The 14,532-nt window shown below is 39.7% G+C and overlaps 1 protein-coding gene across 1 annotated transcript in view; it reads right to left on the bottom strand.

Annotated features, from left to right (window-relative positions):
• The window catches only part of MEIOC (meiosis specific with coiled-coil domain), a 35,322-nt gene that overhangs the window by 17,666 nt on the left and 3,124 nt on the right, over positions 1-14,532 (bottom strand). The window contains exons 2-6 of the mRNA XM_015413077.1: positions 12,509-12,515; positions 11,911-12,039; positions 9,308-9,468; positions 6,074-6,178; positions 3,715-5,569 (exon numbers count right to left, since the gene is read on the bottom strand). Coding sequence (XP_015268563.1) covers positions 3,715-5,569; positions 6,074-6,178; positions 9,308-9,468; positions 11,911-12,039; positions 12,509-12,515 — 2,257 coding nt within the window. The remainder of the gene's footprint in view (positions 1-3,714; positions 5,570-6,073; positions 6,179-9,307; positions 9,469-11,910; positions 12,040-12,508; positions 12,516-14,532) is intronic.

Genomic DNA, 14,532 nt, shown 5'->3' with positions numbered 1-14,532 from the left:
TAAGGCGACTTGGAAGCGTATCCTTCCATCATAAATATACCAATTAAGGACTGTGGCTTCCCATGTTGTAAAAGAGTTTCGGTACTGGCCAAAGCTGCAAATATTTTAGCACAAGGATGGCCCCAGAATCTTAAGAGGTATGTTGGATTCAGATATCACTCACATGTTCCGTGACAGAAATCATAAAACTTTACTAGGGCTCAAGAGTGCCACCTAAAGCATCTGGGATCTTGAATGCCTAGAGTTTACATTAGTATATCCCCATTCATTTCTATTCAACACTGGACCATCCTGCCAGGGTTAATCCTTTTTGGATATGGACATGTAAATTCAGGGTTATTACCAGATGCTTCAGGGAGTGGGACTATCAGTAGACTCTGCCATCAGAGATGGAGCTTTGCCTGACATTGGCAAAATCAGCTTGTAAGCCTTAAAGAGGCTAGCTTAGGTCCAATTACATTGACCATAAATACCTGGACTGTTGGGATTTTCCCTTGACATCAGCAGAAACTGGGGTCCAGAGGAGGTTGGGTAGGGGTAAAGGATTCCTCCAACATCTTGTTACTGCAAGGAATTCTGTACATGCTCTAAGGAACCTGCTGCAGCCTAGGTAAAGTATACTTAGCTGAGCTAGTTTAACTTTATTTGTGGTTTTTTGGTGACAGTATTCACCATTACTTAGTAACCTTTTCCCGAACTATTCTTAATTAAAAAACATTGACTCAAAGTGGAATTATTCACCCCTTTTTAGGGGCTCTCTCAAGTCCTGATTCTTGGCACCAGCCTGCCCCACTTAGCCAGAGAAAGGGAGAGTATAACCCTTAGGAACAACCTAGTGGTGATCTGCAGAGGGAGGAAGGATTTGTTAGAACAGCACAAACTTATAGATGAGTACTAGAACTTTTTAAAAAACAAAAACCACTAACATAATAATAAAAAATAGTTAACGTATCACATTCTCTGAATTCCTAGCTTTCATTTAAAAAACAGTAAGTATAGCCCCTTTAGTTGCTGTAGATTTTCCGGGTTGTGTGGCCGTGGTCTTGGCATTGTAGAACCTGATGTTTCGCCAGTAGTTATGACTGGCATCCTCAGAGGTATAACACAGAAAGATGGGAGTACTCTCTGTGTCAGTGAAAGCTGGCCGTTAAAACCTTTGACAACATATAGCCCCTTTGTCGCAGAGATATGCCTTTCCCCTTATATCTCTGCAATATAAAGGACTAGATACTTACTTGATTTAAAAGGAAAGCTGGAAATGGTGGAAATTCAGAGAACTTGACACTCAGATTGTTATAACCAATTAAAAAAAACTAAAATCCCCCCACTCCAACAACAGGGGGGGCTGCAAGGAAAACGGCTGCCATATGGGTGTGCTCAGGAAAATCCGAATTTTCCCACTGTCACACAGCTTTGCTGTGATCTCTCACAAGAATTGGGAAATGCTGTGAGGAGGTAAGGAGGAAAAAAATCAACACTTCCCAACAGCCTTGAACCCAAATAACCAGTGTGAAAATGGCCAAAGACTTGAGAAAGACTCAGAATTCTACTAGAGTTTTTAGGAAACCTGTCCAAATTTTTAAATCTTACCTGGAGTCAATATTTTTAGTTAAGAATAGTTGGAAATTAAGAATTACAACAATGTAAATTAAGAATTACAACAATGAAATTCCATTTCATTGTATCTGAGGAAGTGTGCATGCACACAAAAGCTCATACCTTGAATATAACTTTTATGGTTTTAAAGGTGTCACTGGACTCAAACTTTGTTCTACTGCTTCAGACCAACACAGCTACCCACCTGGATCTTTCCAGAATAGAGTATGCTACAACAGATGGTATGAGTGGAACAAATTGTCCTGTGCCAGGAAGACAGTTTAGGAAAACCATCCAGATAACTAAAACAAGTGAGCGATGATGCCACATCCTACAAAGGCAGACTGCCAATTTTACCAGGCAATCTGACCTGAGAACTATACTCCAAGCACAAATAAAAGGAAACCTGCTGGTCTCTTGACAGTGGTAAAATAAATTACAAATTGACCCCTTCAATCCTATATTTATTTATTTATTATTTCGACTTTTACCCTGCCCTCCTCACCAAAGCAGGCTATAGAGACTTAGCAACCAATAACCAATCTATCAAGTAGCTTTCTTTTCCTAGTTTTTTGGTTAATTCATATACCTGTTCTTTACATTAATCTGAGAACTAAGGGGTTGTTTAATGTCATCTGTATATGTAGACCACGGGACATAGAAAAGAGAAGAGTCAGCAACTGAAATACAAAAATATTTTTTTAATGATGGTAGTGTTAAGCTTGACTGATAGTGAATGTAGCTTAGGTCCGCATTTTATTGCCCAATTATGGATTTCTCCATAATTAAGGGTAAGGTAGTATTTGGTTATGATGGTTTTAATCATAAATATGTCTAATTCTCAATACATCCAAATCTATGGATACTTAAATTTGGAAACTGGAGCTGTGAACAAACAGCTAGTCAGCTGAGAAAAGCCCCAGGTGTGCAGAAAAATCTGAAATCTAAAACAGATACGTTGAGGGGTTAAACCTTCCCCAAATGATAAAGGAGCCCCGGCCACATGACCACGGAGACGTCTTCGGACAGCACTGGCTCTTCGGCTTTGAAATGGAGATGAGCACCGCAACCCTAGAGTCGGATTTGACTGGCTTTCGAGCAAGGGAACCTTTACCTTTACTATAGCTTTATTATTACAGAGTAGTAGGTCAAATGTTATTACTACGGTCCGAGACCAGCAAGAATAGTACAAAATTGGTAGATAAAATGTATAAATATATAAAACAATATTGGCCCCCCTTCTTTTTAACTTGTATATCAATAACATCCCATTATTATTATTATTATTATTATTATTATTATTTGTAGACCAAGCAACATTTATTGTTTGGCTGTGCCTTCTGATTGACATATGACTCAAAAGAAACATGAGAACCAAAATGATAGCAGGTGATCTAACAAGTTCAATTTTGTTCCATTAAGTCAAACTAAAATACACAGAAACCTAATTTATATCTATGACCAGGAGACTGCGTGAACCATTTTCCTTTTCAGAAGTTCACTTTAACAGGTATATTATCTACAAAGCTTCAGTTTGGTGCTGCATGAGACAGATTATAAAATCTATACAAGAATGATAGTTTTTGTCAATGCCATAATGTGCAGAATCTTTTTTTTTTTTAAACCAAGGCTTGAATGCTGTTGAAGGCATCTGTTATTGAGAATTATACCTGGTCCTACCTGCCTGGTTCCATTTTAGACTTATTGATTAGAGTGACAGAACTTTTGCAGCTGGCATATTTATCATCATCCACTACTGTATCCCACAGTAAGGTGACTGAACTACATTACAATGATGAAAACACCAAACCAAACTACCTACAAAGTAAAAGGATTTCTACATAGTTAAAGGATTCCTAAGGTATGCAGAAAAATGGCTTTGTAAATTAATCAAAAAGAAAAAAGCGCTCAAATACAGCCTGATGCAGACTGAAAATGCACCAGAAGGCATAGAATATTGAGAGCAGCTCAGAGTCAGCTAAAGGAGAAGTGTGTGAGAGTATCCCACTAAAGCATCTAAGGCCTTAAATCTTAGAGGGTGTTTCCAAATTGTTCTGTCCTTGATTCTTTATTCTCCCCCCCCATACACACACACATTTGTACTAATAAGTCACTTACCTTTTTCCGTTCTTTTTCCAAAGCTCTCCATTGTTCATAACATTCTTCCAACCTAATATGAAGTTCACTGGCTGGTCCACTTCTAGTTTTCATCGGTCTTTGGAATCCAAATGTTGGCATGAAGCCTGTGAAAGAGCTGTCTCCATACATCATATCATTAAAATAAGGATATAAATGGCTTAGATCATCATAGGAGAACAAATCATAGGAATCCATCAGAGGAATGACAGAGTGTCCAAATGGGTGGGTGGATTTCAAAGGAAACCTGTTGGAACCAAGCTGTGAGACGCTTGGACTTTGTCTCAAGTCTCCCATCATGAAGTTGTTTGAAAAGCATGATGTCTGGGTGCGATTCATACGGTTGTTGACAATGTTATTGTCGCCACTTCCTTGCCTATGACTATTGAAGTGGCCCTGAGACTCTATTAAATCTTGGTAAGTGTTCTGTGACAATCCATCTAGATGCTTTTGTCCTTCTTCAGCATCATAAGGTCCATTCTGTGGCTTAGCTTGAAAACTGTTCTTGTTCATATTTTCAAGGATCCCATATTGCTGTGAATAGTTATCACAAAAACCATTTGATGGCTTAATTTTTTTGTCAATAATGGACTCAAAGAGACTTTCTTCTCCCACCTTACTCAGTCCTTCTGTATGGCTGGCAGATTGAATTCGATCTGTAGCACTGCCATCATTGAAATCAAAACTGGAAAATACTGTGGGCGTTTCTTGACAATATTTCTGAAGCAACAAATTATTATTTAAATTTACATTGCTCAATGGTAACTGAGAAAAATCGTAAGGATGACTGGAACCTTTTGAACCCACAGATAAATTATTATTCAACTTTATCAAGGTGCCTTGATTCCGAACAGGGACAGAGGAGTTTACTTTGGTCTGGATGTTGATCCATGTTGGCCTTATATTTGTGCCTGCAGAAGTCGTTCCTGTGTTTGTTGATAAAATATTCAGTGATTTGAAATATTCAGAATTTTCTGCACCATTTGTAAAATCACCACTTCCTGGAACAGCTGTGTGAGACTTTAGGGCAAAATCTGCTTTTAAACCAAGGTCCGTGGTAAATGAAGTTTCATTCACAAACTGCTTTTCTGACATGAGTCCCGCAGTTTTTTGAAATGTAAAATTCTGCTGTTCCAAAGAGGCATCTTCCATTTTCTTCTGAACAGCTGGCTTATTCTGAAACAATTTACTATAATTATCTGTATCTAAGGGTGGTAACTCAGGTGTTCCAGCTGGTAATTTTTTACTATCTTGGACACTGTAATTTACATTTTTATTATTCTTTGCTTTATTTGGATGGGAATACTCTGGATATCTACAATAATCAGCACTTTCACCATATCTGTTAAACTGTGACAAAAACATCTCAGCTCTTTTTTGGTTCACCTGTGTATCTTGTCCCTTAGGGCCCACCTTATCCCTTCCATAAGCAAAAGTATCTGCTCCAGATTCTTTTATTGCTTCTGAAAGACTGGTTTGTTGGGTAAAACATGTTTTCACATATGAAAAATCTTGAAACTGTGGTGCCTTTATATTCTCATTGGTCTGAATATTATAACTACTGACATGATCATTCCGGGAAGGGTACAGCCATTGCTCTTCAAGGTCTATGTTAGTGAACCCATGGTAAAGGTCATCCACTTTCTGTTGCAAGGTTAGGTTACCAGCATGCAGATACTGTTTGTCCGTCACTGATAAATTTTCTCCACCATAAAAAGCTTGTTGAGGGATAGCTCCATCTATTGGCCTCTTTGTTTCTGATAGCAGATCAGGAGGGTGGTCTGTAAATCGGGTAGTGTTCACAGGCCATACTGATTTTAAACTAGAGGCACATGCCCTACAAAAAATGAAACACAAATAAAGGTACAATTCCTTACTTGTTTTTATCTCAATAAATTGCTCTCTGCTTTTAATTTTATAAAGTTCCATGATCAACATGCTAACAGAGCTAGCACTGTAATTTTAATAGCGACACATATCAAGCTCAGTAACAAAAACTTCAAAAGAACCAATTTGGTTTGCAGCCTTTAGGATTCACAAGGTTTTAGTAAGCACATGAGGAGGCACAAAAATGTATCATGAGGTTTGCCATAGCTGGCATGTTTTGTTTATTTAACACACAGCTGATATACATAATGACTTAAATGATGCACACTGTACTGTTTAAAGAACTTGACCAAAAAATACAAAAGCCACTAGTCAAAAGTATTAAACATGTACCACAACTGTATGGAATCAGGTGTTATACTGCAAGCTTACACTGCTGGCAGATGCATAAGGCGTTTCTATGCATGCGTGTAAAAGAAAGAGATTATTAGCCCATGTCCAATATTATACTAACCCCTCTGCAAAATATGGTTGTGATTTATCTTGTTCTTCTAAGATGTTAGACACAAGTCCATACAAGTCTGTTTCACTGCCATAGTCACTTCTTTCTGCCTGGATCCTAAGAACAAATAAAGTATGGTAAGTACTAGCTAAGAATTTATCTTCTTATATCCAAATGTATTCTCCTAGTGTATCATCTGCACACAAAATGTGACTATGCACCCTAGAACTACTACTTGTTTAGCACCAATTATGTTTCAGAGAGATGTCATTTGTTCACAGAATTGTGTTTGAAGGCTTTATTGTGGTTAAAGATAAAAGATTTTAAATATGCATATGGACCACAGATCTCCATCTATAAAAAAGGAAATTAAGATCAGATTCATTCTGTTAACTGGTCTTTCCTGACTTTTTAACACCCAAATATACATTTTACAATTAGTGTTTTAGCTTGAGGCCAGACAAATCCAGTTTTGTTCAGATGATTTCTAATACATTTTATACCAAGAGGCCCTGCTGTCAAGAATCTGCACAGATGACTATGAAATGTTCCGCCAGTAATGCCTAAAAATAGTCCAATAATTTAACTTGTCCATTCCAGCTTAGTTTGACTGCATGTGGATTTGGGATATAGTGTGTTCACCTCTCTTGTAGCCAAACTCAAAGGAAGGGTTGAGAGACCTCAGCACACCAATGTTTTTAGAGATTATAAACATAATCTTACAGGGAAGTAAAATGATGTAATTGTATTATAAATAAACTAATAAATTCTCAGTGTACAAGCAACTTTTCTAAGCAGCAGGAGTGGATTGGGAAGCAAAAATGGCCCTATCCACCAATTGGGGGGCGTGAGTAAAGGCCTTCTGGCTGGCTGCCAGTGCACACTCACCTCTTATGGGAGCAGGGCAGCCAGCTCGCTTTCCCCACCATGGTAGCTGCTTGCCCGCCCCACATAGGGCCAGGGCAGCCAGGTTTCTCTCTGTCATGAACACAAGAGCCACTGGCTTGCTACAGCTATAAGTACCACCCCAAACAGGACAAGGGCCACTCCTCACTTGGAGTTGGGGTGGCACTTGGGAAGGGGAGGCCTCCCCAGACCATCGGCCCACCATGACATTCCCTAATGGTCTTAATGGCGAATCTGCCCCAGCTATGTACCATCTTCCAAAAGTGATTCCAAATGTTATACATTTAAGTCATTGTATTAAAAATCAAAAATTAAAAACTGTGACTACTGTCACCATCACTGTGCTGCATCTTGTGATTCTTTTTATATTACAGCAGCAATGACTTATTTTTTTATCAACATTTCTGCTTCACCAGGTAGGCAAAACAAATGGATAAAACATGAACTCACTGAACAAGTAATAAAAAAGACAGAAACAAGTATCTGGTCAAAATGGAACACACAGGCTTGGTGCAGATATAGTAGCAACCACTAACTTGGATCCAGGCTGCAAGTACAAGGATTTCCACTGTGTAGCATGACTTTCTTGCCTCCTGAAACTGCCCAAGATTCTCTCAGAGTTAGGAGGCTAGAGTGAGCAAACCCCAAAATCACCCATGCTCATTTACATTGTGGCAAACCATGCTTTGCAGTTAAATCTAAACCAAGCCATAGATACACTGGGCTGGAAGGAATCTCAAAATCATCTAGATCACATTTCCCTGGTCTAAAATACATTCCATACATTACCTTTCTTCCAGATATAAACTACACTTTCTAGAATACATAGTTTGTCCAGTGGCATCTTTAAAATCAAAAAAGTTTTATTCAAGGTATGAGTTTTCATATGTATGATACAATGAAATGGAATTTACCAGTCGATACATAAAAGGCAGAGGTTGAACAGCAAATTAGCATATGACATAATGAAGATGTTTTAACAGATGCAAACAGGATAACAACCTAAGTTTATAAGGTCATCATTGGATTTAATTCCGGGAGGAAACAGTGAGGCAAATAAATATGTCAAAAATTGGAGATAGATGTGTAAATATATCCTCCTTAATTGTGCAGTGCTAAGAGTATTTAACTGAGACCCTGTTGTTACATTCCATCTACCTCCTCTCAAGAAGAGATTGGATTTATACCCCGCCCTTCACTACCCAAAGGAGTCTCAGAGCAGCTTACAATCCCTTTCCCCTCCCCTCCCCACAACAGACACCCTGTGAGGTAGGTGGGGCTTAAGAGAGCTCTTTGAGAACTGCTCTCGAGAGAACAGCTCTGAAATAACTTGTGACTGACCCAAGGTCACACCAGCAGTTGCATGTGGAGGAGTGAAGAATCAAACCCAGTTCTCCCAGATTAGTCTGTGCTCCTAACCACTACACCAAACTGGAATGGAGGTAACTAATAGCACCTTCTTATTTGAGGTGGGGTTAGTTCTATATATGTTGGAATGCATTTTGCTGATCTGGTAACAGAGGAGACATAACACCCACCTCAAAGAAAAAGATGCTATTAGTTACCTCCATGCTTGAGAGGAGGCAGACGGAGCGTAACAAGGTCTCAGTTAATTTCTCTTAGCACCCCACAATTAAGGATACATCTAGCTCCAATGTTGACATATTTGCTTCACTGTTTCCCCCCAGAATTAAATTCAAGCAATAATGACCTTATAAACTTATCTTGTTATTCCTGTTTGCATCTGTTAAAACATCTTCATTATGTTGTATGCTAATTTGCTGTTCAACCTCTGCCTTGGTCTGGTAAATTCCAGTTCATTGTATCTGAGGAAGTGTGCATGCACACAAAAGCTCATACCTTGAATATAACTTTGATGGTTTTAAAGGTGCCACTGGACTCAAACTTCTACTGCTTCAGACCAACACAGCTACCCACCTGGATCTTTCCAGAATAGAGTATGCTACAACAGATGGTAAGAGTGATTGTCCTGTGCCAGGAAGACAGTTTAGGAAAACCATCCAGATAACTAAAACAAGTGAGCGATGCCACATCCTACAAAGGCAGACTGCCAATTTTACCAGGCAATCTGACCTGAGAATTATACTCTAAGCACAAATAAAAGGAAACCTGCTGGTCTCTTGACAGTGGTAACAAAAATTACAACATTAATTTAGATAGCTACATATTGATTTTAATTTGACCCCTTCAATCCTATATTTATTTATTTTTCGACTTTTACCCCGCCCTCCTCACCAAAGCAGGCTATAGAGATTTATCAACCAATAACCAATCTACCAAGTAGCTTTCTTTTCCTAGTTTTTTGGTTAATTCATATACCTGTTCTTTACATTAATCTGAGAACTAAGGGGTTGTTTAATGTCATCTGTATATGTAGACCACGGGACATAGAAAAGAGAAGAGTCAGCATGGTTTGAACATTCAGAGGCTGTTGGAAGCGAAGTACTGTAAATCTGACACAAATCTATATTCTCTTCACTCTGTATTTTAAATACAAGAAAAGATCATTAATTGTAAAAAGCAGCATGTTATTTTAGTACACAATTTCATCACTGAGAGAATCGATGGCTTGGAAAGTTATCAAAAGGACATTAGGCTCAGTACCTTATGACACAAGAGAGTACTGTAAAAAGGTAGCTTCACCTGACTGATACGAATGAGCCATGTCACACAATGCTGGATCCCCAACTTTGGTAATTAGCTGGTTTGATCTGTGCAGAAGCCTCAGTGGGCCAGAACGAGTATTACTCACAAATGTCATTTCTACTGGTCCAGTTATATTATTTTACACCTCCAACAGTTAACTTTGTAATTTACAGTTTTCCATGATGAACAGTAAACAATTGAATTTATTCTCACATTAATCCTAAAAATAGTAGTGACCCCTAACACTTTCTACAGTTTGATACCAAGCACAGTTCAGCTGGAGGGTGGTGGTGGTTGTGCAATAATTGGAAATTAAAACCTTATTATACAGTATTTTTTACTACTCTGTATTCTATTTCACTTACCACTGAGGCATTTACTGTGCTGTATCTAATATGTGTTATGTTTCACTCTTTCCACAGCTAAACAGATTATGTGCATTTTGTGATCCTCATCCAGCAAACACATTCCACATACTGGATACATGAAAGGTGGCTGCTTGGGAAACAGGCTACATCCAGAGGGAGATTGTATAGATCTCCATGAGAAAGCCTGTAAACAGGTTTATGAACCAGGCATGGTATATACTTCCATGGTATAATGCTCTACATATAATCTGCTGCTCCTGAGATTCTCTTTTTAAAGTAATTTAGAAGAGGAGATTGGATTTATACCCTGCCCTTCACTACCCAAAGGAGTCTCACAGCAGCTTAAGCTCCTTTCCCTTCCCCTCCCCTCCCCACAACAGACACCCTGTGAGGTAGGTGGGGCTGAGAGAGCTGACAGAAACTGCTCTTTTTTCAAGAACAGCTCTTATCAGAACTACGGCTTGCCCAAGGTCATCCAGCAGGTGCAAGTGGAGAAGTGGGGAATCAAACCCAGTTCTCCCAGATTAGAGTCCGCACACTTAACCACTACACCAAACTGGCTCTATTTTCAAAAATTAAACATTAGGGCATTGTGATATTTATATATACGTATGGAGACTGAGATGTATGTCATAAATTGGACTTGCTGAGACTTACTTTTCTATATTTATCCATTAACATATAGTATTATCATACTACCTTTCGGTAAAGAACTTTACAATTATTTTTCATTCATCTTTATATTCCTAGCTTGGACACCAGGATCAAATGTTAGGTGTCCATGGGACGTGATGTCAGCTCTGTCCAACAACCTGAAAGATTGTATTGAAAGTTGGGAATCTAACAGAAGAGATGATACTTGCCCAGTCATCTAAAGTTCATGGCCACGTGGGGGTATGAAGATAGCTTCATATTCATAGCTATTAGCAGCTATGGTTACAGAATTATCTATGGCACTTTCCATATGTCATGTAAGGTCTGATTAATAGTATATCTGAACATACCCAGCAATCTTTACACACTAGAGTGCTCATGAGACCTACTAGTTCACTAAACCTACAACCGTCAGCATTTCATAAGGTTAATTTTTAAAGGCCAATATATAACTTGTAAAAGAAGATGCATCAGCATCTCAGAGCTGGAAGGGAGTAAGAGACTATGTACTTTTCAGTGCAATAGTACACAGGTACCTTCACATCCAGCGTTTAGCTCATCATATCCAAGGACATAACACTGCACTAACGTAACTACTGCTGCAGCCATCTGTAACCCTTTAACTGGTACAGCATCTTACTTAATAATAATAAAATCAGTGAATTTATCTGTTACTACCCTAGTCATCACCCCTGTACTTTTATGTTTGAAGTTAAACAAGCCGAGCCTGGCCAGTAAGCGAATTAAGTCACCTTTTATTCATACCCTGGAATAGGCTTATTCAAGCCTACTTATCTCAGAACCCACTTTGTTTTTCACAGAAAATCATGTTTAGGATAAAGCTCAAGTATCCTGAATTCCTGCACGGCTTTCTCAGGAGTGGAGTAATAGAGTTTGGGAACAAAATATGAGGTGTATAGAGCAATGGAAGAGAGTCTTTTAATTAGCCCCTTTCCTTTCTAGCTGTTCCTTTTATGACAGGCACCTAAATGTTTGCAGCTGCCTCCTGAGACATCAACTGTATAAGGCAAGTATAAGCACAAAAAGGGGGGGGGTAAAGACAGGAACATTCCCAGTACAGAAACCACATGAGAACAAGTTCTAATACACGTCAACTACAGTGTTTATTAATATAATCAAACAAAACCATACCACTGCTGCACAAGGCTTCATTATGCTTATTCTGCAGTGTATTACTGAAGGAAAATTACCTCTGTTTAAAAATGCACACATAAATGTAATAACTGACTGAACCTGCAACTTGTAGCAATCATAGAAGGAGCTGCAACCAGTCATGATAACGTTATTGAACACATCTGTCAGTCTTCCACTGGGTTCTGCACTATTCCAATAGCGACTGGTACTTCTGAAAGCTACTTTAGGCTGAGACAAGAAATGAATGTAGAAAAGATAAACGATTACACCTTCTTCTAAATTACTTGTTTTACATTGTTATCAAATGTTTAGCCTTTAGGACTTCTTACACACCCCACTATGATGGGGATCAATATATCGATAAAAACCTTTACAGCTCCTCAAATCTCTCTCATTTGAAAGACCACTATAGTCATGTTCATAAAGTATGGAAAGTGTAAATGATCTCCATTTCTTTGAGAATTTGGCCAACTCTGTATTAGGTTGTAGAAGTCTAAGACCTGACTGATTCATAGGAGCTGGAAATGGCAGTTACCACAGCAAATATCCTTTTTTTAAAACCTTATTTTATTCAAACAACTACATATTAAAGGTGTTTTCAAATATCTTATGTTAATCCTTCTTTTGTATTACTCAGAATAAGAAATATGGCCTCTCACACCCAAACTTCTGACAAAAGTTCAATATGCTTGCCCACCAAGAAGCTGCAGACAGAGGAGAAAAAACCGCATGAACAGTTGGGTCTATACAGCCATTGGTTTTCTAGTAACGTGCCAAATGCAGAGTTCACTCTGCCATTCAGTTTTCACTCTCTCCTGTCTTAATTCTTTTACATCTTTGCTTCCTCAGTCTTCCTCATCCTTGAAAGCCAGTTTGGTGTAGTGATTAAGTGCGTGGACTCTAATCTGGGAGAACCAGGTTTGATTCCCCACTTGCAGCTGTTGGATGACCTTGGGCAAGCCATAGTCCTCTCAGAGCTGTTCTTGAAAAAGAACAGTTTCTGTCAGAGCTCTCTCAGCCCCACCTACCTCACAGGCAGTGTTCCCTCTAAGCTGAGTTAGTGTGAGCTAGCTCACAGTTTTTTAGTCTCCGGCTCACACATTTTTGTCTTAGCTCAGGAAAGATGGCTCCAGAGCAAACTAATGTATGCAGTAGCCAAATCGCTTGCTCACAACTTTAATACCAGTAGCTCACAAAGTAGATTTTTTGCTCACAAGACTCCACAGCTTAGAGGGAACATTGCTCACAGGGTGTCTGTCTGTTGTGGGGAGGGGAAGGGAAAGGAGATTGTAAGCAGCTCTGAGACTCCAAGTGAAGGTCAGGGTATAAATCCAATCTCTTCTTCTTTTCCAGTAATATCCATTTCATTTCCTCACCAATGCCTTTCCCAATTTATTTTACTTCTCCATCCCCCCACCACTTTCCTCCAAAGACCTCTGGGTGGCTTACATATTTATCCCCTCCTTCAACAGATCTTCCCAACAACCCTGCGAGGCAGATTGGCTGACAGTCCAACTGCTCCAAGGGAGCTTCATAGCAGAAACTTTGAACCAATAACATCCCCCATTCCTAGGTCTAACCACTACACAACATTGTCTCTCTTGCCCTCTTAGCTCCACCTGAACCTTCTCCTTTCTGGAAAGCCTCCCAGCTCCCAAGAACCGCCTTCCTCATGGGACTGCTGTTCAACCAGCATGGAGACCTTGCCTGGTGCAGTGGTTAACCTACTGGGACTGGACCAGTGTTCCCTCTAAGCTGAGGTAGTGTGAGCTAGCTCAGTTTTTTAGCCTCCAGCTCTCACGTTTTTGTCTTAGCTCAGGAAGGACAGCTCCAGATCAAACTAATTTATGCAGTAGCCAAATCGCTGGCTCACAACTACAAAGCCAGTAGCTCACAAAGTAGAATTTTTGCTCACAAGACTCCACAGCTTAGAGGGAACATTGGACTGGACCCAGGCTCAAATCGCCACTGGCTGTGAAAACTTACTGGATGACACTGAGCCAGTCATTTTCTCTCAGCCTAACCTACCTCACAGGACTGTTGTCAAGAAGAGTCTCCAAACAGCTTACAATCGCCTTTCCCTTCCCTTCCCCACAACAGACCCTCTGTGAGGTAGGTGGGGCAGACAGAGAGCTCTTTTGAGCACTGCTCTTGAGAGAACAGTTCTGAGAGAACTTGTGACAGACTCAAGCAGTGTTCCCTCTAAGCTGAGTTACTGTGAGCTAGCTCACAGTTTTTTAGCCTCCAGCTCATACATTTTTGGCTTAGCTCAGGAAGGGAGGGCTCCAGAGCAAACTAATTTATGCAGTAGCCAAATCACTTGCTCACAACTTTCATGCCAGTAGCTCACAGGGTAGAATTTTTGCTCACAAGACTCCACAGATTAGAGGGAACATTGGACTGGACTCAGGCTCAAATCGCCACTGGCTGTGAAAACTTACTGGATGACACTGAGCCAGTCATTTTCTCTCAGCCTAACCTACCTCACCGGACTGTTGTCAAGAAGAGACTGATTTATACCCTGCCCTATACAACAGACCCTCTGTGAGGTAGGTGGGGCAGACAGAGAGCTCTTTTGAGCACTGCTCTTGAGAGAACAGTTCTGAGAGAACTTGTGACAGACTCAAGCAGTGTTCCCTCTAAGCTGAGTTACTGTGAGCTAGCTCACAGTTTTTTAGCCTCCAGCTCATACATTTTTGGCTTAGCTCAGGAAGGGAGGGC

Source organism: Gekko japonicus, unplaced genomic scaffold, assembly GCF_001447785.1.
Source record: "Gekko japonicus isolate JY-2015 unplaced genomic scaffold, Gekko_japonicus_V1.1 scaffold3062, whole genome shotgun sequence".
Taxonomy (NCBI): domain Eukaryota; kingdom Metazoa; phylum Chordata; class Lepidosauria; order Squamata; family Gekkonidae; genus Gekko; species Gekko japonicus.
This window is presented reverse-complemented; position numbering and strand designations above follow the sequence as displayed.